General features: G+C 49.5%; 1 protein-coding gene across 1 annotated transcript; it reads right to left on the bottom strand.

The window, feature by feature from the left end:
* Positions 1-90: 90 nt before the first annotated feature.
* On the bottom strand, positions 91-21,757 carry TNFAIP2 (TNF alpha induced protein 2). The gene is made up of 12 exons (XM_054201142.1): positions 21,661-21,757; positions 14,384-14,735; positions 11,788-12,415; positions 10,420-10,534; positions 9,043-9,168; positions 7,532-7,632; positions 7,340-7,438; positions 7,032-7,155; positions 5,940-6,062; positions 4,881-5,036; positions 3,619-3,740; positions 91-2,826 (listed from the first exon to the last, which is right to left on the bottom strand). The coding sequence occupies exons 2-12, from the start codon at positions 14,721-14,723 to the stop codon at positions 2,685-2,687; spliced, it is 2,076 nt and encodes a 691-aa protein (XP_054057117.1). The 5' UTR covers positions 14,724-14,735; positions 21,661-21,757; the 3' UTR covers positions 91-2,684.
* Between the last annotated feature and the right edge of the window lie 970 nt (positions 21,758-22,727).

Raw genomic sequence — 22,727 nt, 5'->3', positions numbered from 1 at the left:
AATTTTATTTAGTTAGTTTATAGGAGTGATATTTATCAGTATTAATCTAACACTGTTATGAGAAAACATTCGTGCAACCTCTTGGAAGTACCTGCCTATGTGTAACATGCCGCGTGCAAATAAATGCCGTGGTAAATGTTGAGTCATACAGGAAGATAAAGTAGTTTCCTGGGCTCATTAGAGTTGAAAGCTGGGGTTTTATAGGAGGGTGAAGAGAATTGCACAATGCAGTTCCATATGGCTTATGAAATGTGTATGAAAACCTTTTTCTCCTACCCATCCTAATTATGATACATAAATAGATTCACTATTTTCCTTCGAGCACTTACTTAGCTGGAATCCTTTTTTTTTAAAAGACCGGCGTAATCACTTGTATGATGCATTTCTGTAAGACCTTTACAGATCTCTAAATCAAAATGCAGTTATTTATAGCAACAAAATGACCTTTCACTAATTGGGAAAGAAAATGTTGCACAATAGGTGACAGTTGTCATGAGTGCTGCGCACTGTCAGAAGTCATTTCGGCATTTGGCTGCGAAGTGTGGGATAAGTGTTTAAATAACGCCTAATAAGTTTTTAAATTATGTGTATATAGGAAGTTTTGTGGGAGTGCGAGTGTGCTTATGGAAGGAGAAGGCTCGCGCCACCCACGGCCAGGCGGCAGACTGAAACCAAAGCACTGTTTTTCACCCAGCGTACAAAATTTAGTCACATAACCTGCTGGCAGAGGATTCCTTCTGCATCCATCTCGCTGTGGACAACAGCAAAGCCCCAGGTTATAGAGCGGCTGCAGGGCCCAGCAGGGCTGGCTGGGGCCAAATTCCGGTGGGCTGCGTCACTAAAGGCTCGCATGAACATGCGGAGGCAACAGAGATGGAGGAAGGGGGATGCCAGAGCACTAAGGATGAGATGTATGTCAAATATATGTGTCTGTTTATTATCCAACATCAAGACTGCGGTAGTGCTTAGCAATTTTTTATACCAGATACCACAAACACAGTGCACAGACAGTCCTTGCTCCAGAGAGCAAGGAAAAACAGGCTATGGGACCCATACGCAGCACAAACAGAGGGTGCCTCTGCTTTCCCAGCTTGTCTGTAATCCAGCAACACCCCCACTACCTGAAACCAGTGTGTGACATTCACCAAAGTGGGCTGGGAGGAGCGAAAGAATGGGCCCTTTGAAGGAGTACGTAGGACTACATGTGGCAGCGCAGTAAGCAACAGCCAGAGACAGAATAAATGAGTCACTTTTCTAGCATATTGGAATACTGTTTAAATATAAACATTGCAAATGAATATCTCTAACTGAGAAAAGAATAAAATCAGATGCAAAAATACACCAATGGTATACTGCATATGCATATAAATACACTGCATGATTTGCATGGTCATTATGTGTCTTCCTTCTGGACCGACTTTCTACCGCCTGATACAGAAGTTGATACAGAGAAAAACAGAAGGGAAAGGTCTTCAGCTAAACACATTGTTGTTCTGGCAAGTGATTCGCTTCCCAAAAAACTGGGCTGTAAAACAAAACGTAGTTTCACAACAGACCCATTTGTGTTTCCACATCGTATCTATCTCACAGCAAGAGGGGAAGGAGGGAGCAAGGAAACGGTGATGCACGCAGGATACTCAATACCTTATAATGCCATCCCAGACCAGTTCCACCACCCATTCAAAGTCTATGATGTTGATGGGGTCTGGAAAAGCCCTCTCCTCGATAAGGAGGGCTTAAGCAATATCCAAAGTGCTTTACTGGATGCCGGTGCTTAACCCACACCATCCATGGCAGCAGGCGGTTTGCTCCTAACCCTCTGTTAGCGGGGTGCCGCTCCAGCCCAGATGCACTGGACGGGGTCACTGCAGAGGGGCTGGTGGCTGTCGTGGGGGTGTCGGGTGCTCCCACCTCACGGAGGTGAAAGAAGCACATGCTGTCCCATCCGGACCGCTGCTGCAGGGCCAGCTGGGGCTCTCCAGGGCCAGTTCGGAAACCCTGATGCCCCTGGGCAACGCTGCTGCATGGGGCAGAGCGTGCAGCCAGGGCCACTCCAAGCCCCAGATGTGGGGGTGCTGCAGCGTGGGGGGATGGCAGGAGTGCTGCCATGGCTGAGCAACACCTCCTCCTGGCCCGAAACCTGGTGCCTCTCCCATCAGCCTAACGCAGCCCACCCTGCCCGGCTTGGAGGAAGGCAGATGGGGTGCAAGCGTGCTCACGTGGGACTTTTCCAACATCTCTAAATTTGGGCTTCAGTTTTTGTCTCCCTCCATTTCCTTAGAGGACAGAAAGCTGCATAGGAGGTGCCCGCTCAGTCTGGGCTACCTGGGAAGTCAGCGACGTGGCCTTCGCGGCACCCTGTGAGGTAGATGGAGGTCAGAGCACCAGGGCAGTGTCCAGGCAGAGAACATGGTGGCACCAAGGAGACCTTGGTGGCAGCCTGTGACTGCTGCGAGGAGCAGCCCCGGTCCTTGCAAGCACTGCTCCTCCCATGGGTGCCCCCTTTTCCCAGCTGTGCACGGAGGACAGTGATTCCCATAGAGATGCTGGGCACCGGATTAGGACAAAGTACTTTCCGTAGGAAAAGGTAGGAAGTGTGTGCTGTGCATCGCTCCAGGAGATGGTCTCCACCCCTGGCTTAGCCCCCAGTCCGGCACAAAGTGGCTGCCATGGGGTGCCTTGGCCTAGGACACGTTTATGTTGGAGAAGAGCGGGGCCCCGGGCGACGTGGATGCTGTGCTGTCTGCCAAGTAGCCCAGGATGCTTTTGAGTTCGCCACGTGACAAATTGGCTTTGATGCACAGGAACGCTTCCAGGTGCTTTTTGCTGTGGAAAAGAAACAGGCAGGTGTTATCTCCTCCTGCGGATCTTCATGCCAGGTCCCTTGCACCAGGATGCAACCCCCATCCTGTGACGGCACTGAGGTCCCTGGTGGACATCACTCACCAGCTGGTGATCCTACATGGGACCCAGCACTGGCCTGGGAGGCTTGGGGTAGGGTAGCTACCCCAAATGCCACGGGCAGGGACACCTCCCACTAGACGAGGCTGCTCAAAGCCCCATCCAGCCTGGCCTTGAACAATTCCAGGGATGGGGCATCCACAACTTCTCTGGGCAACCTGTTCCAGTGTCCCACCACCCTAAGAGTGAAAAATTTCTTCTTGATATCTAACCTAGATCTATCCTCTTCCTGTTTGACACCATTACCCCTCATCCGATCGCTACATGCCCTCGTAAAAAGTCCCTCTCCAGCTTTCTTGGAGGCCCTCTTCAGATACTTGAAGGCCACTGTAAAGCCTCCCCGGAGCCTTCTCATCTCCAGACTAAACAACCCCAATTCTCAGCCTCTCTTCACAGGAGGGGTGCTCCAACCCGCTCATCTTCGTGGCCCCAAGGCAAAGGAGAACATCAGACCAGAATTTGGAATATATAAATAGCCCTTTTTTGATAGCTTATTTTCTTGTCTGATGGCACTGGGGTTGCCACAGCCTGGCAGGCAGCCCCCACCTGTTTTCATAGACTCAGGCTGTATAAACCTCACCTATACTCATATTTGACTGTTTCCTGGCTTGAGTAAAATTCCATGAGTATTTGCAGATCTGTTTCAGTGCCTCTTACCGGATATCTGGGTATGTCGTGGCGAGTGTTGCAACTTCAATTTTAATAGCACCTAAGTCCTGAAGTCGTATTATTTCAGCCAGTTTGGGGAGTGCCGAATTCAGCCACGTGGCTTGAGACCCCTGCCAGAAGAGAAAGCGGTCAGCAGGGCATTGTGCATCTGCAAACCTCCACCCAGCCCAGGAGCTGGCTTTCACCGCAGGTGCCCCCGAGCTGGCTCCTGAGGCTGTTTCCTGGTGATGGGGAAGGACACGGCAGTGATTTTAGGTGCCTCTTTGTTTTCAGTGATGTTTCTAGCCTGGGCCAGCCTTGGAGAAATTGGCTTAGTTTCGTAGTGGCTTTTAATCCTCTTACACAAGTGGTGTAGGGTTTGCCATACGACTGAGGTTTCCGCATTCACCTTGTCAGACTCCCTCTGCACTTCCCTCCCATCATGTTTTCCTTTCCTTGGGTCTCTATGCTGCCTGGTGTGTGTATGAGGTCTGATGGGCAAGAGAACGCACTGCCACGTGCTGCTCTTGCCCAGCTCTGCACACGACCCTGCCTTTAGCATCTCCAGGCATTGCCAAAATCCTCTCTCTGCCCACTCAGGTTAAGAGCCCCAGCCGGACCTGTTTTCTGGCCATTGGATATCCTAATGGCCGCCTAACCTCCCACCCACACCGAGTGATGCTCAGGCTCGTTCCTTCTCCCATCAAATGTAAGTGGGGTGGTGGAGGACAGGCCTTGGCTTAGCTATTTTGCAGGCAAATTTAGAGGCTTGGAAGGAGGGAGGGGATCTCAGAGGACAGAGAGGGGTGTTTCAGCCATGCAGAAAAAACAAAGGTCTCTGGTGGAGGAAACCTTTGTGTACCAGAGACCCAGCACTGCCCTTTCCAGCCCCCGCCTGACCTAAAAACAGCAGAGTGAGAGAAATCAAGGGCGAGGGGGAAGAGTCAAAACCCAGACGCCACGCAAGTTGTACTGGAACCAGAGCAGTGCAGTGTTTAGCTAAATCTTCTGACCCTATTAATATAAATTTTCTAAAGGTAACCCCCACCTACGGGACAAAGTAGGATGAAACCATGGCTGCCGGGGGAGGGCAGGCTGGTGGCAGGGGAGCCTTCCTCCCTGCATGCTCTTGGAGACCTCTTTCTGCCTACAATCCTGCCTTCCAGGAAATTAAGCTGAGTTGGAAAGCTTAATGAGAGGCCCCTGAAAATTAATTTTCCTGTTTTTCAGTGTGCCCCATGCTGTTGCGGATGCAGCGAGCGCTCACATACATTGCTGGTGCAGAAGGCTTCCAGGTCAGCAGCGTTCTTGGAGATGCTTTGGGCCAGGTTTTGCTGTTGCGCTGGAGTTTTCAGGCTGACTTTCCTCTTCAGCAGCCTCACGATGTACTCTTTGACCAAACGGGCATGGATCTTCTCGACGATAGCCTGTTGGGAAGGAGGGGGGGGGGTCATCCATCTGTCTTTTGCTTGGGGACAAAACAAACCGTGTGTGTGGATGGAGGTCAAAAACATTTTGGGTGTTGTAAAACATGCCCCACCAAATGCCCGCTGTGGCTCACACGTGACGAACAGCGCCGGTTGCCAACCTCCCCATAACTGGTTACACGACATCCTAGATGCCGAGAATTTCTTTGTACTGAAACTAATAAGGTGTGGGAATTTCCAAATGTTTTTTCCTTCTGGGAAGAGCTGAAGGCATAGAAAAGATCTAACATGTTTCAGAGAAGAAGTAGCAGTATTCCAGAGAAACAGGAATTCACGCCGCTCCTCCTGTTCCTCTCTCTAATACACAAACATCATAATTTCGTTTCAGCTACTAAAAAGACAAAGGCAGGAAATCAAAGATTTTTTTACATGGCGATGTTTTGTATATACTCCAGCACCACTGAAAATGGGGTTGTGGCTCAGTAATCTCGGATTTGTCCCAGTGGCATCCATCTCCTCCGGTCCTTAGGGCAATCAAAGGAGCCACGAGACAGAACTGGGTGATCGCATCCATGTTTCAAGGTTGCTAAACCAACCCCACAGATAAATAAAGCCTTATGTTGGATGATCCCTAGAGCCCTTCCTCTATGGCAAGGGTGGTTTTCTCTGCAAACGCTGCAGCAGAGCTACGGGAGGAGTCTGCTTCTGCTGGAGCAGAGCAAGATCTATAGGGCTAATCTAGGTAAACCACACGCTGATGGAAATCCTGCCCGAGAGGGCTCCCCGACGCCGGGCCAGCTGGCCAGCCTTGTGTGGGTCAGGGCAACTCGAGCCACGGAGGATCAGAGCTGGTAACGCAGCCTCGGCATTCCAGAATCCCGCTGATATTTCTCTTGGACTTACATGGTAGAAAGGGTCCTTCAGGGCGCGGAATTCTGAAATATGTTTGCTGGTGGTTTTAATGATCTCATTCATAATTTCATTGCTGGAGTCCCACTTGTTTTCTGTAAACCTCTTATAAATTGGCTGAAAAACAGGAAAATCGGCTTAGTTCTCTCGAAACAAAATCTACGCACACGTATATTTAGCAGTTCTATATGTACAGTATCCTACATAGTGACAGTGCAGCGTGCAGTCCTGTGCAGGGGCGTGTGACAATGTGTGACAGGGGCAGGAGAAGCGGGGGCTGTAATGGGTTTGTGCCCCCTTCTTGGTTCCTCATGATGAAGAAGACTGAGGGCCTGAAAGGCTCATATTGGAGATGCTTTTTTTTTCCTTTCCACATTTTTAATGTTTTGTCCACACCATCTTGTCTGATTAGAGAATTATGTCACTACTAGGGAAAGAAACTGAATCATTCTGAGAAGCGTTCAACCACAGTTTTTCTTGGCCACAGTAAATAAAGATGAAAATCAAAAAAGCACCTTTCTCTCCTCTGTCAGATGCCTTCCAAAAGGCCGTATGGAGAAAGCAAAAGAGATTGTGGCTGAACATTTCTGACTCCTACGCCTTCCTCTCCACCACACTTGCTTAACTTAAAAAGCTTGCGTTATATATATTAAAAAAAAAAAAAGGAAAAAAAGAAAGAAAACAAAAGCGCCTTTCAGGCCACCTTTATGAAGAAGTCAAAAGCTGCGTAATTGCAGTTCATCTCATTTGTGATTGCTTCCTACAGTTTGGAGCGTAAACACTTGCAGGTTGAGACTCTCCCTCCTGCAGCAGTTATCTTAGATGTGATCGGCATGTTTAATGTTCATCTGCACAGTCATGCCTATGTACCTGCACCTGTTTGGCTTGGTGGCTTGAGGACCAGCTCCAGGAGAGGTGATCCAGAGGTTCCTGAGAGATGCCGAGAGGTGACCTGACCTGCCCCGCAGCCCTTCTGAACTTTGCTGCATTTGAATAGAAATTTGGGCAACCGAGAGCACAGCAGGAGAACGTGCCCGGCACAGGCTGAGCCATGGGGCAGGAGGGTGTGGGGTGCGGATACGGTACCTTCAGCTGTGCAAACAGCTGTTGAAGCAGCACGTCAAAGCCACTATTCTCAATGTCGCCAAGGGTGCTGAGGATACTGGCTTTATTGTCGTCCTTTTCTGCCATGTTTTTCTCCGCGTAGTCTCTGCAAGGAAGTATCAGCAAGGTCAGAATAATCTGAATATCTGAAGAGAAATTCAGAGGTCTCCAAACCTTCCTCTGCAGGCAGATGGACCTTCCTCTGCCCACTCTGGAGCACCTCACCTCTATCACACCATTATCCGTGACCTGCAGAGGAAGGAGCAAAGCCTTTTCTTTTGGACCCTTACCTAAAATTCCAGCAGTTGTTAACATTGGCGATCAGTATAGGCTTGTAGTGGCGGTGCTTCTTGCTTTTCTCCTTGAAGTCTTCAAACGCGTCCTTGTAGCTGGAGGGGAGATGGGAAGAGGAGAGGCGGGTGAGCGCGTGCCTGGGGGGGCTCTGCCAGCCCTGCCACCCCCCGCTGCTGCCCCCCCCGCACCTTCTCAGGAAGGCAGGCAGCTCCTGCCACAGCCGACGCGACAGCTCCTCGCCCACCGCCGTGCTGATGTCCTTGGCTCGCTTCTGGCCGCTGTAGATACTCTAACAAACAAACAAACAAGGCCATACTCTAACAAACAAACAGACAAGTGTGGCCAGCAGGTCGAGGGAGGTCATCCTCCCCCTCTACTCTGCCCTGGTGAGGCCGCACCTGGAGTGCTGTGTCCAGTTCTGGGCCCCCCAGTTCATGAGGGACAGGGAACTGCTGGAGAGGGTACAGCAAAGGGCTACCGAGATGATTAGGGGACTGGGACACCTCTCTTATGAAGAAAGGCTGAGGGATTTGGGTCTTTTTAGTTTGCAAAAAAGATGACTGAGGGGGGACCTTATCAACACTTATAAATACTTAAAGGCTGGGTGTCAGGAGGATGGGGCCAGGCTCTTTTCAGTGGTGCCCAGCAACAGGACAAGAGGTAATGGGCACAAACTCGAGCATAGGAAGTTCCACCTAAACATGAGGAGGAACTTCTTTGCTTTGAGGGTGGCAGAGCCTTGGAACAGGCTGTCCAGAGAGGTGGTGGAGTCTCCATCTCTGGAGACATTCAAAACCCTCCTGGACATGTTCCTGTGCAACCTGCTCTGGGTGACCCTGCTCTGGCAGGGGAATTGGGCTAGATGATCTCCAGAGGTCCCTTCCAACCCCTACCCATTCTGTGATTCTGTGATTTTTTTTTTAAATGCCGCCTGCTCCGCAAAGGCCAGGTTTGCTGGTTAAAAAGGCTACAGATCCTTAACTAACTGTGGTAACTGCGCCCAGCCCTCCGGCATCCTCCCCTGAGACCGAGCCAGGGACCATGCAGGGCAGCTATACTTATTTGGTAATTTTGAACTCCATTTTCAAATGGGAAGAGAAGTGAAGAAGAAAGAAGCGTTAAAGACAGCCTATAAATTAGCTGAGAAAGTGGGGAAAGCAACACTTTCACTGAATATCATATGATTGCATTAGAAAACCCCAACAATTTAAGCACAACCACGTCAATATATAAAAGGATTATTTTTAAAAAATAAACTCCGCTAATCCTCTGCTGCCAGAGGAGGGGGAGTGTTGAGCGTGGGGAAAGGGCCTGAGCACTCAGAGCAGCTCTGCCTGTGACAGTCGCTCCCCTGTAGGAAGCACCGTGCCGCTGCCCCACTCAGCTAAACCTGTCTCTTGTCTCTCTGCCACTACATTACCCAGTGCCTAATGGCTTGGCTTTGGCTGGGGGTGCAGGAAAAAACATACAGGGAGAAATGAAGGCAGTTTTCCTGCTTGTTTTGCCTATTGAGGAGTTTTTGTCCAGCACTTGGTAGCCCAGGACCATGCCAGACCATGGGTTCGGGCTCTCCCGTGCCACCCATCTCTATTACCCCCCAACACAAGCCACTTGGCCTTTCGCTTTCCTGAACTGACTATACTCAGTCTCAAATCCTAAATACATGCAGATGCAATTCTTTAATATATATCTGTATTACCTGGATAACAAATATTGCTAGCAGTTCACTCTGAAAATGTCCGTTTAATTTCTCCGGTTCTTTGTCTTCTTTCCATCGTTGGATTTCTTTATCTAAACATTTGCTCAGTGAATTTTTGATAGTAGCCTTTAGGGAAGGAAGAACAACAGCATTTAACACAAAGGGGGCGCAGCAGCTCCTTGCCTTATGCAGGTTTCACTCACCCACCCACCATGTGTCTGGCTGAGCAGACTTTTTCCTCGGCCCTGGCTGAGAAATAAAGGCTCTTTGTCAGGAGACGCCGTACCCACCTCTCCACGGCAGCAAGGGCAACCCCCTCACAATGCCCATCTATGCCATTGCGAGCTGAATCATTCAGGGTAGGGGTGAAGATCAAGATCGCGGTCCCTGCCCGCCACGCACCACGTCAGCGGTGATCTCAGGGGCAGGGCAGGGAAGGTCGCAGGCACCTACGCGCGCCAGAGCCCGAACTCCCCCAGCCACGTGTTGCCTGCCTCCGTGCCACCCTCCAGGCTGGTTTTGCAATCCTTTTCCACAGGCGCTTCTGACGTCTTAGGAGCGCCGGAGAGTGAAACAACATGTTCTCAGGTTTTTCTCTGCTACGACCCCTCTTGCGTGCAACGCTGTGCGGCGAGGCTTTCGAAATGGTCTGTATGGCGGCTGGCATGCACCTCTGATCCCCAAGTGCCTTTTTCGTGCGCTTTGCAGCCCTCGCACCCACCTCTCCCATCTGCAAACCATCACAGGCTACAGCTAAACCTGGAAATTGTCTTCTCATTTCCCGGGAATTCCAGCTCAACGTGCCAAAAGCACTAAGCTGTGGGAGTACTGTAAAAGTTGCTTCTTGTTTCCATTAAGGCAAGAATGATCCAAAAACCAGAGCAACTGTTATTTTCTGCGGACCAGGCGATTCTCCATCAAAGAAAGAGACGTATTTTTCAAGACCAGACCTGCGAGCTTTGCGCTCACCCAAGGTCTGGTACCCCTACACAGACCAGAACTCATTCTGACTCCACCGTCTGCGAGAGGGAGCATAAATCCCTCTGAGTATTTAACAAACTGGAATGTTACCCGTAAGGAATTGCTGTGGGATTTTTTCCCACCTTGCTACCACAAGGTTTGCAAGACCAGAGCAGCTCTTTTCTGATGGCTCCCAGGGCAGAAGGCTGAGCTCACCAGAAGCTTGCTTTGCAAGTCCCATCTAAGAGAAAGCTGACCTGTCCCCGCAAAAGGAACAAAAGCATTCTTGCTTTTGCTTCTCTCTGGCAGGGTGTGTGACTCACAGCTGAGAAGTGGGCATGCAGGACAAGTCAGAGCTCCTCCGTGGAGTCACAGGGGAGCAGTAAAAGGAAGAGGAGGGACTGAACGGATTCTCACCTCTTCGCTGTCAAGGTATTTCTTTTCAAGCTCTTTGCTCAGACTTGATGGCAAAAGGCTTCCAAGCTTAACTTTTTCCAGCTCCTCTGCTAAAACATGATCTTTTCTCATATCTCTGGAATGAAAAAAGCCAAACAATCACATTTTCCAAGGGCAGTGTAATTCAAGACAGCTGTTGATGCAAATCACTAACACTTTTTGAGGATATCAGTGAAGAAACAGATGGAAACATACATTGTCCTTCATCCAGGCAGGACCTGGAGGAGCTGAATCTGTGCCAGCGGTGGGACCTGTGAGGGTGGGACACGGAGCAACCCCAGAGAACCCCCAGAACACTGTTACTGATATGATGCTGGAAGCTGGGGACAGGCTGCTGTGCAACCCTCCTCCTCCTTGCTGTTCCCTTCACTGCTGGCCGTGAAGAGAGGTGGTCCCTGAGCAGACACCTGGACCTGGCCCTTGGAAACACCCCGCAAAGCAGCCGCTGCCCTGGCCAACACCGTCCCCGTCACCAGGCTGCGCTGCTCTGGCTGAGCTCTGCTCCTCACAGCTACGGATGTCCACACACACGCTGGTTCAGGCTGAACACCCTGACCAAGAGCACAGCACTGCCTCTGGAAAAATTCCAGGATCAACACTGACTCATTATACTCTGACAGTGGAAGATGAGAAGGAAAAAGTGGAGGTGAAGGTTGAAGGGCTTTAGAACAGCAGAAGAAACGCTGCTGGTGTATTTACTGGTTTTCACCTAAGAAATGAGAGCCCTCGGTTCTCCATCCAGTACTATAAGCCACAACAAGGAATATTTTCATTCTATAGCACATATAGGGCTTGCGAGGATGAAATACGACCCTTGGCTGGTGATGTCCTCTCACAGGGGCTCACCCTTTGGTCTCCTAACCTGGAGGACAGCACAGACTGTGGGTAACACCTAAGCAACATCCTCCATGCCCAGGATAATTGCATCTCAACTTATTGTATTTATTGGCTTCCCTCTGGTCCAGAGGGATGAAATTTCCAAACTTTCCAAGAGTGAGTTCAGGTCTGCAACTGGAACGGGGACCAGGGCAATGAATGTGCCCAATTTCACCCACAAGTGAAGCCTTAAACACCTGCGTGCATTTGCCTTGCCCAGAAGCCTGAACGGTGGCGTGAGCCCCGGGTTTACAGATTAGCAGCCTTGAGTGTGCCCCTTTCAACTGTCCTGGCCAGCTGGTTACAGCAGCATGATACCAGTGACACCAAACCTAACCAGGTACCAGACTGCATCGCGGCGACACCGATTCATAAATCAAGCAAATGTCTGGTTTGCAGCCAGTGAACCTGTATTGATCCTCAGGGGTAAAGAGGTGTAAAAGCCTCACTTACTTTGGGTAAATGTTGTGCACCCACGACAGGAGGAGGTAAATATCCTTGTCTTCCAGATGAGACTCAGCGTTTTTCTTCGCCTGGGAGGCAAAATAATTGTGGTAGAGTTCTGCATATGTGCTGAAGACATTAAACTCAGGAGGATAAAGCTGTTTAATGTACTTTACAACTACTGTCAAATCTTCTTTCATTGTCTTTCCCATGTGCAGGAGGTTCTGGCCAACTGTAGAGAGGTTCTCAGTTCTAGGAGTATGGCTTGTGTCTTTCATTCGAGTCTCTACCGACTCCTTTACTGTAGCCATCCAAAGCTCTTTCCATTTTCTAGGTCTAAATTGCGTGTTTTGGTCAGGTGGATTCTCCGACAGGTAGTTCTGATCTTCTTTCTCCTGCTCTTTCAGTGCCTCTACTGCCTGCTGCAGCAGTTCTGGGTTTGTTTTCGCTAGCAGTACGGAGTCTTTCAAGATGCTGAAGACTTTGTGCTTCAGAACTTCATAGACAGACTCGACATCTTTCTGGCTGGTGTTCAGTCCCTCCTCACTTTTGCTAGACAGGCTCTTCTCCAGGACAATCAGATGTTGAGCAGCATCCCAAAGCTTGTGCTCTTCAAGGAGATCCATGACTTGTTTAACTGGTGAAAAAAGAACAGCCTTTCTTTACGCAATAGCAAAGATTTACATTTCTGGTTTATATAAAATGATGGCTATGGAATACTTTTTAAAAAAACATTTCTATTTCTATAATGCTAGATCTTAGGCTCCTTAGCCATATAGAAAATCTTTCTATTTATTTAAAGGTCAGATTATTCCTAGCCTGTCTCTAACTGGGGAAATGGTAATTTGAATACCCATCACCAGTGTGTTACGTATGAACAGGTATTCATGTGCTACCCATTATTTTTACCAAAATTTAGATTTGTGGGGATTTATTTATTTCTTTATTACCCCCCTTTCCATTAATATGACCTCAAGTAAGAAGCATGGCTTTAGAAAAAAATGTAGTCGGAAAGATGTAGCTAAATAAGATGTGCTAAAGGAAATACCACATGGGTTTTCCAGAAATAGGCTGGCACAATGTGACCTGTGAAATTTTTTTGGAGGACACATTTAGCAGGCAAGATAAATACAATTCAACTATCCTATCTGAACTACAGCGAGATACTCAATACAGTGCAATCTGGGAAAATTATTAGTTAAATTGGAGAAGTTACATCCCCAAGTAAGTTTTGTTAGGTGTGTAAGGTTTGTATGGAAAAGCCTGGGTGGAGAAAGCGTACGTTATTCGTGAAACTCATCTTACTTCATATTCTCTTAAGAGACCGTGGCACAAAATCTGGGAGTGCCCTATTGGCATCTGCTGACTACACAAAGTTCAGAGACATTATCGAAACCGAGGGCTTGGTGTATTATATAGGAACAACGGAATAACTTGAATAGCAAATGGGCTGAAATTTAATAGCACAAAATATAAGATACAAATCCAAGAGAACAAAAGTTACTTAGCAACAAACAGGATTTTCTGCTGCAAGCTGGATGTGAATCAGCTTGAGATGGAGGAGGAAGAGAGATGCCTGCAGAATCAGTAAATCGTTATTATGAGATGATGGTGAAAAAGCCAGATATGACCCCAGGATGTATTCAGCGAGGAATGTCCAGCTGAGACAGGAAAACGGTAACATCTTGTACCAGGCACTGGTGGTATCTCATGTGGAATATTGTCTGCAATTCCAGTTGCTTTATTTCAAAAAAAGGCACTGGGAATGGGGCAACGCAGCAATAAGAACAAAGACAGGAAGGGCCTGTTTTCAGTAGATTCGGTTCATTTAACTGAGAAAATTCAAGGCTGAGAAGGAAATCCACCACTTAGGGAAAACATTTGATACATGGGGAAAGAGAAGCCAGTTAGCCAGGTAAAGGCTTGCCTAGAAATAAGATAATTTGTACTAAAACAGTGAGACTGTGGAAGAGCTCCCCAGTAAAGGAGGTAGGCCTAAAAAATTAAAACTTATTTTAAGGTACAGCTTGCAAGTTTATGTGCCAGGTAACAAGATATGTCACCTTAGGTGGCAGGTGAGCCTTAGATGTGCCAAGGGGCACTTTCCTCTCCAGTTCTGGATTTCTCTGAGCAGGTATTTTTCTACCACTCTGAGCACCCTGCAGGGACAGTGCCGGCGACTGGAGGAGCTGTATGTTCACAGATCAGCCCTAGGAAAGACCTGCGCGTGCTGCTCACTGCTGTCCCTGCGGGAAGACATTTCACAGGGTGGTAGTTTCATGGAGGAACAGAGCAGAGAGGTATGCTATGGTTTTTGCCCAGCCCGTGGGGGCTCTCTGTGCCCCAATGGGAGACAGAAATAAGTTTCGCTTTGCATAGAAAACCTGCAAACTGGCAGTTCCTCAAGGAGTGTGCCCTTGGTACCAAAGGACCAGGACTTGAGGTCACATCCCCCTTGTCCCATGTTTCCCCAGGCTCCTTGGACAAGTCACTTCAATCTGACGGTGCCCGTATTTCCCAAGAGGACAATTCTGCACCTCGTGAAGCCCCTCTAGAGATAACTATGGCCTATGAGGTGGTGCAAGGAGGATGGAGGAGCACTTACCACTGAGTGGCTTGGTCTTTTTCATCTTCTTAAGTGCACTCGTAAGCATTCCCTTTATTCCTTTTTTCCCCTTTTCAGGGCTGTCCCCAGCAGAGGTGCAGCTCCCATTGCTCGTGATGGAAGATGCACGTGAGGGTCTGCAGGCTGCCTCTGGCCTTTCACTCATCTTCTCCCGGTCCCTGCACCAGATATCGTCTCCAGAAGGTCCAGGACAGGCAGGGACTTGTTCAGCTACTGATGGCGAAGAGTTTCCAAGCTGCCTGTTTGCACCAATGCAACCCTCTGATCCATTGCGTATTCCAATAGGGCCACTTTGGAAAAAAGGTAACATTTTCATCATTTTCCTTCTAGCCTGTAAATTTCAGAAAGAACGGGTCAGATTATAACAGTTTGCATAAAAATTACCATGGCACAATGTGGCAAGGCATATTCCCATAAAAAAAAAATAAAAATCTGTAATGAGTTGTCCCTGTGTGGAAAGTGCTACATACGTCTGGTATGAGCACAGCTCTGCAGGAGAGCTCCTGGGCAACGTCACCTCAGGTAACCGAGAGGATGGAAGCAGCTCTCGGGTCTCATAAACAACTTAGGGAAAATCAATGAGAGATTTTAAGGGTGATTCAGATGGCCCGATTTGAGACCTTAGGCCTGTCTGGATATTGGAGAGTAGCTCTCCCAGGGGATGCTGTGGGAATACGGATGTCAGCGTGGATGCTGCACACAAATGATGGGGGTGGGGTGGGACAAGCGTCCTGTGCCTATTCAAAACAACCACCATACGGCATTGGGATCACTTCCAAACTTCCTTAGAGCCTATTTTTGCTGATTTCTGCTCATCTGGTTGCAGATGTGTTTGTGGAAGCCCCTGTGTAGCTACTCACACACTGAGTTTGCAAGTACAGCATGAAGATGAGACGAGTCTACCATGATAGGTACGCAGCAACCTTTGCTGATCAAAAGTCCTACTGGTTTAACTGTGACCCCACTGGAGTCAGCAATAACATTCTTAGCTTTATGCGGGAGAGCTCCCAGAGAAGGTGGCTGAGTTCAGAAACAATGGGAATGTGAAAACCATGGTTGAAAGGATGGGAGTGTGGGAAGCACAGGAGTGTCTCCTGATATGAGCATCACAAGGCTTATCATTTTAGGCCCAAAAACCCCAGTCCGAAGCATGGCTTCAATGCTCTACGTGCTGCCCACATCCCTACAGTGGCAGACACAAGCTCAAGGATGCATTCAGACCCTTCAAACCCACCCATAGTCTACATAATCTTATTTTTAAAATGGTCCCAGGGCGACTATGGTATCCCCATAAAAGGCAACTTTAGTGCAGCTTATTGCGACTTCCGTGTAACTTGTTGGGTGTTTTCAAATAGGTGGGAGCAATCATCCTCCCATCTGTTTGAGTTGAACTGTGGGGCTGTAGTGCGGGACGTGGCTCGCGCAGAAAGAAATGCAAGTGAAATGTTGGGGGCAGGGTGGAAGGGGCAAGGTTCTGAGAGCAGGGACTAACCAGACCGGACTTTTCCCAGAGCCGGTAAATGAAACCGGTGCTCGTGCCCAGGGCTCCTGCCCGTCCAGGGCAGTCCTCGCCCGGCTGAGAAGGAAACGCGAACGAGGCACCAGGATCAGGGTGGTTTAGCCTTGTTCAAACAGACACTACCCTGTGCCACAGGCCGGCTCCACCACCAACGCTCCTGTACTGCAAATAATCAGTGATGGAAATTTGTTATTGCGAAAACATCTTTTTAAAATTTGTACTTAGAATTATTGATTTACACGTATCATTTAGTGTATTGCTGTAGATTTGTTTGCATAATTATATTCATTTCTGTAATTATTATAATTATTATAGTAAATAAATAAAGTGACTCATAGTTTCCAATCCTTGTTCTAACAACTTTTTTTTTAAATGACTTTCTGGGAGACCAGCGCACTTCTGTGTGAAGATCTGTGAGGCAAGTTCTGGCTTATACTGTGTAAGAGGAGAGGAATTAGGCTGTAAATAAAGGAAGAATTTGGCTTCAGTTATAAGACCACAATGTGGTGATCTTCAAATACCCTTGTTAAGTTTATGCTGTTGATACGTATCATGCTGATACAAACTGCGATACTTATTTCTGGGCAAACTGGTTGGAAGAGTGCGGCTTTTAATTTTGATTGTGATTCCTGCTGCTGGCTCTGGGCAGCTTGGAGAGGTTTGAAGCACCAAGTTAGTGGTAGCAGCTGGGTGGTATAGAGAGCAGTTAAGAGTCTGGCATCGCTGAAAACCTTCCCTTCTCCGTGCTTTGGCTGCCTGGTCACATTCCAGATTAGTAATGCTATTGCTGTTAAAACACAATGAAGATGCAAACTCATTCGGAAAGGAGAGAAAGGGGTTTGGGTGCGCGGGATCTGGCTGGCTCTCAGCTAGACTGGTGGTCTGCGACCTGGGGCAAAGTGCGAAGCTAAACTAAAGGTGCTGCTACAGCTGAGTGGGACAGCGGTGGCTGCCAAGAAGCGGCGGGTTGTAGCCCCTGTGCCCCGGGGCTCGGGGCCGGTTGCATGGACGAGCAAAGGGGGCCCAAGCACCAGAGCTGCCCAGCAGCAGTGAGTCACGGATGGAGTCACGCACCTACCTCTTCCCCTTTCCTTCCTCCCTAGGGAGGGACGAAAAACCTCTGCGGCTCACTCTGGCTACTCTAGTCAGGATGCCCCATTAAAATCCAAGAAACAGTGGGAAAGAGCTCCTTTTTCTTACATTTCCATGCAAAAAAAAAAAAAAAATAAAAATCATGACAACCAGGATTCTCAGTAAGTGTTTGGGACTTTCCTAATTTTTCTAGGGCAATTTTCCTAGCCTGCATTTCCCAATACAACGCTGTGTTTAGATTCATCCTGCCAAATCCCTTCCTTCCTGTTTGTTCAAGCACAGACTCAGCTGAGTCCTTTCTCTCTCTCTCTCCTATTATTCCAAACAAAGCATTTACTGTTCTGTTTTTTGTTTATTTCCAAGCAAAGAAAGCACCTCTCCCTTTTCTATAGCCAAAGGTGACTTTCAGGGTCTTTTGTTTTGATGAATCATGATCAGAGGGGTGGATTTAAAAATGGTTCTGTTTCCTCCTCAGTTCTAAGATGCATGTCACTCACCTTTGAGAATCATTGAAATGACACTATACATGAAAGAACCAGTGAGGGAAAGATTAAGCTGGTTAATACCTTAGTTTTTAACGCCTGTCAGAACTTTGTCCTGGTAACGCGTGGGGGCTGGCGATGCCTGGGAGAAAAGCAGGTGGCTGGGCACGTGCTGCCAGGGGCTGAAGCCTGGGCAAACCCTTGCTGTCCCTCCGCAGAGAGCACCGAGCCACCATCTGCAGCTCTTCTCCATGCTCTGACCTGCCTAAAACACTCCCACGCCCAAATTAGAAGAAGGATCAAATCAGTTCCAGCGCCTTTTCCCCAGGGGCTGCACATCAGCAGCGTGAGAACCGTTGGCAATACCGGCCTGTCAGGGTGTGTTTTTTCGTCTTGAACTAACGAACACCGAAGGAGTTAAGCATCTGAGCAAGGCTGACAACGCAAAGGCTGTCAAGCTCACTCACATTGGGCCCGCTTGAGCGCTTGCCCAGCATTTATCAGTTTGCCGCTGCTGGTTTGCATGTGTTTGTATCTGCAGTGGGAAATACCAAGTAAAGCCCAGATTCCCAGTTCAGCCATGAAATGCAGCCTCAGTCCATTGCGGCAAGTGGTACCAAAAACTTCCTCTCCATCTCATCTCTTTATCACTAAATGGCCAAGCACTTTCTGTAAGAAACACCTACAAGAAACCTTCTTATAGAAAAAAAACCCACACACTTTCTACAAGAAGCACTGAGCTAAAAGGAGGTGGCACCGCTTACAGCAGGTCATGGGCAGGAGATGCTGTGCAGGAGCTGCTTCTCGTGCCCCCCTGGCACCCGCTCCTGCCCGCTGCGTCCGACAGGACATGCCAGGAGCTCGGCTGTGGCTCGGATGGCCACAGGCTGCTCCTGTGCGCCTGGGTTCTGCCCACAAATCAAGGCTCATTACAACTCCAGCAGGCTCCTAATTCTTTCAGCAGTTAACACTTTGGGAAATGACGAATCATTTCCCAGGCACAGACCTCAAATTCAAGTCTTGGTAAATTTAATGATTTAAGGCCAAGACTTGACATAGATCCCAACTCATTATTATTAGTAATTTACTCTTACATTTATTGTTACCATCATCATCATCCCCATTATTATTATGTGGCGCTATAGTTTCTGGTGGGGGGGGAAGTCTTTAGCTGCAATTATTTTTGACACAGTATATTCAGCTTACGGTTTCCAACCAGAAGAGCATCACAGCTCGCATCGCATCCTCTGCTGCCCTGCGCAGAGGACCTCTACCATTAGGACAGTGGTGCTGTTGGCTGCCGGTGTGGCCGGAGAGGGACCCCACAGGGACCATGGTGCCAATCATGGCAGGTACCCCTCAGGATGGAGCCTTTCAGGGGTGGGCAGCAAGGGTGAGGGAAACACCTGGAGCAGAGCCACGACACACAAGGACACAACTTGGACTCTGGGCACGGTGGCTTCCTGTTTTCTCGTTTTCCTCCTCAAAGGAAACAGCCTTCGTGCCACACGTTTAGGAATGAGCTCGTTCGCGAGGGGCAGCTCATGGTGTGCCAGAGAGCACTCGGGGGAAGATTTACTGATTACCCCTATGCTGAAATTTTTTGCTGATCTTTTTCTTGAGCTGCTTCCAGTATTAACAAGCATTTGTTTGGATTTTCAGTCCTCTCCAGCCTGCTGGCATCCTAGGATTTATGTCTCGTTTTAGTGGAAATCCCCCTCTCTCCCACAGCCTCTCAGAAATCCAAAGTTATCTGGCAAACTTTGTTCCCTGTATTTGCAACAGCCTTTTCCTGGTCCCCATGGAACTGGGGTCACCCCTGCCCACACAAGAAAATCACACCAGGTCAAACCATCTTTTGGAGCACTAAAGCAATGTAGCCAGTCTGAGTTTAGGGTACCTCAGACTATGCCGGTGACACACAAATAAACTGCTAATAAATCAAAGCGAAGAGTCTACCAAGACACCAGCCCCAATCTTGGCAGGCAGGGAAGCCCTCCTAGGAGGTGGGTGTTTTTCCCTACCAATTTTTTTTAGCTGGATTGGGTACTGAATGGAGACACTGTGAAGCTGGCGGCTCCCATGTGGTTCTGTCTGGGAAATCACAGACCATAGATGAGCTGGGCCACCAACAGCCCCACCTTGAAATTGTACTGTACAGCTCAAATCCATGCTCCTGTCCGCAGACTCCTATGGGACACCCACCACCCCATGTGGTCCAGCACCATCCTGATGGTGGCCAAGCTCTGCTCCTAATGGGTTCAAAAGATGAGGGCAAACAAAACCGATGTCTCCAGTAAAGAAGTCAAGGCAGGAGCAGAGCATTCCCAGGGGACCCGATCCATGTACCTTAGCAATGCCAGGCACCCCCATGGGGCTGGGGGTGATGGAGGACACAAGGGACCAAGGGGAATGGCAGGAGCGGGCCAGGCACAGGGTCCCAGGGCACCTCACTTGGCATGAGATGCTTTAAACCAGCATTAAACCATGTTATCACCTGTCTGGAGAACAGCATAGATATCGCTACACACCGCCGCAGTAATTTTTAAATGAGAATTCGGTTTCCTTATGTTACTGAAGCACAACTGAAAATGGTTTTGTAAACCAGCACCTCCTGTTGTTAGTGAGAATTTTTCAAACAGCAAAAGAGGAGAAAATTTCACATATATATTGTTATTGGGAAAAACCAGAGAAAATGCCGTGTAGTAAGTTCCTTTTTCTTCTCGCTTCAAATCTGGGTAGTATCATTTTAAACTGCTGCCACCGAAAGAAAAACCATCTGCTGCTGTCTGAGATTTTGTTTTCCTATTATTCTTCCCTAAGCCAAATCCTGCATTCAGGCTTGGAGTTTGCAAAGTTCACTGCTGGAGCTGACACTGACTGAGAAGATACACAAATTCCTTTGGGAGCCAGATCTAGAGCTCCTGGACACTTTCAGCCAAAGACACTTTCAGACTCTTTGGCTTCCCAGGCCTCTTTTTACAGAGAGGGTGACTGAAGCAAACCCAAACCAGAGTTTTCCAAAGCGCTCTGCTCCCGTTTGATCGGCTCAATGGGAATTGGCAAGCCTCAAAATCCCTCGGCGGGGGCAGGCAGTTTAATACTTTGGAGAATGACTGTTTCTTCAGGTTTTCTGCCATGAACTTGGGTGTGATGGCGCACGACCATGGCTTCTAGATCACCCACACGCTCCAGTCACAGAAAGCCTCCTCCTTACTTTGCAGCAGCCTCAAGAAGAAATCCCGTATTAAACATGCTGAGGATCCTAACCCTGAGGTTGAACCTCTCTATTTGTGCCTGAGGAGCTGACACAGTGGATGTGGGGCGGCTTACCAAGGCTAGAAGGGAATTTCGACAGGCTCTTCAGTGCTCTGGGAAAAGACAGGTCCTAGGGGCACTGGGACTTCCCTGACTGGGGAAAAAAAGTCACAAAACGGCAAGCACGGCAATACAGAAATGAGCCAGCTCAGTATGGTGACCCTGGCACGGTGCAGTGTACAGAGGCTGCCTGGGATGATAGATTCAGGCACTGAAATGGTGTTTTTCCAGCCCAGCCAGGCTGAGTGAATCATAATTCAATTGTTTTCCTGTGATTTAGGAGAAAACCACTTCCTACTGAAGAGAGACAAAGAGGAGGGGGTGGGAAGTGCCACACTGAATCTGGATCCCGGTGCCTGATCTGGGTTTAGGATGCTTTGGTGCCCAAGACCTAAGTCCGGACTTTGGGGAAGGGGTTTGGGGGGGTGGGTAATAGGAGTCACTGCTCGAAGCCTGTGTTCGTGCCCTGAAATCTGGGAGATGAGCAGCAGAAATCAGACCCAGCTGTCGCAATGGGATTGCCAGACACATATTCTTGCCATCCGCAGCCCTGGGATGTGTCTGGAGCTGCCGTCCTGGCAGCAGTTCGATTTATTCTCTCTTCAGGTCATTACAAAGCGGGGCCGAAACCTGGCGCTTCGTCCGGGAACCCATCCTTTAGCACCTTCCCCTTATTTCCCCCCTCTCTCAGGCACAGCGGAGCGCCGGTCCCGCTCGCTCCCCTCGCAACAAGTGAGCCGGGAGGGAGGCAGGGGAGCGGGAGGAGCGGGAGAGGGACACCGGCCATAGCGGGGAGGGGAAAGCCCCGAGCTGCGCAGCAGGGAGAGGCGACACGAAGGACTTACTCTGCGGCGGCGGCCGGGCGGGCTGTCGGGGCTGTCGGGGCCGTCGGGTCTGGCTGCGCGGCGGCGGGCGGCACTGGCTGCGGAGCCCCGGGGCAGGCTGGCTATAAGGGGAGGGAGCGGAGGCGGAGACCCGGCCGCGCAGGGAGCCCCGGTGGCTGGGAAACTCCGGCTGCGCCTCCCCTCCCAAAATGGGCTCAAGCCAAAGGGTAGAGAGAAATCCCCTCCGGCGGAGGAAGGGGATGGCTGGTCGCCAGTGGTGGTGGTGTCTGCCCCTGCACAGGGGTTGGACCCCAAGCATCGCATCCTCATGCACCTGTGGTGGGGCACCCTGGCCTCGCTGCCCCAGGGTTTTCTATATATGGTGTGTCTGCCCCCCATTGCAGCCTTGGAAACCCACCGTTAGGGATGGAGCAGAAGCCTCCAAAAGCTGCGCTCCTTGGGCAGGGCTTTGCCACGGTTGGGCTGGCAGGGATGAGGTGCACAACCTGAGAGTACAACCTGCCGTATCAGGGTCCTGCATCGTGCCCAAGGTGAAGTGCCTTCCCCAGAGTGGGGCTTGTGGCGCTCCCAGGGGACACTGTTATCACCAAGCACCCTCAGTACGATGGTTTGTGTCCCTGCCTAGGGACTGGGAGACATGGGCTTCCTTCCTCAGACAAAGCCTCTGAACCTTGCAGAAGGGGCATTTGTCTCCCTGATTTCCTAGACACACACATCCCTGGCTGTGGAGGTGCAGTGAGCCTGTTACGCTGGGGAAGCATGTGTGCTGCAACAGCAGGGGATGGCTGGAGGATGGCCAGGGGACAGCTGGCTGACAGTAATGGCTGTGGGGGGCTATTGCAGGGGGTCCGTGAAGGCTGTGCTGTCCCCTGCCTAGATGTTGAGCGTCTTCTACATCCACATGGGTGAGATCTGGTCTGAAGCAGCTGTCCTGCAGACAGAAAATCAAAATATTGTGGATCTGTAGAGCCTGACCTCCTCTCTCCTTTCCTGGGAAGCTCTTGTGGGTCAGGGAGGGGTCAGCCTGCAGGTCCCATTGCCTGGTTGCTGTGCCTGGGATGATTTCT

This window comes from Rissa tridactyla, chromosome 4 (genome assembly GCF_028500815.1).
Source record: "Rissa tridactyla isolate bRisTri1 chromosome 4, bRisTri1.patW.cur.20221130, whole genome shotgun sequence".
Taxonomy (NCBI): Eukaryota; Metazoa; Chordata; class Aves; order Charadriiformes; family Laridae; genus Rissa; species Rissa tridactyla.
The sequence above is the reverse complement of the archived record's forward strand: the minus strand, read 5'-3'. Positions and strand labels throughout refer to the sequence as shown.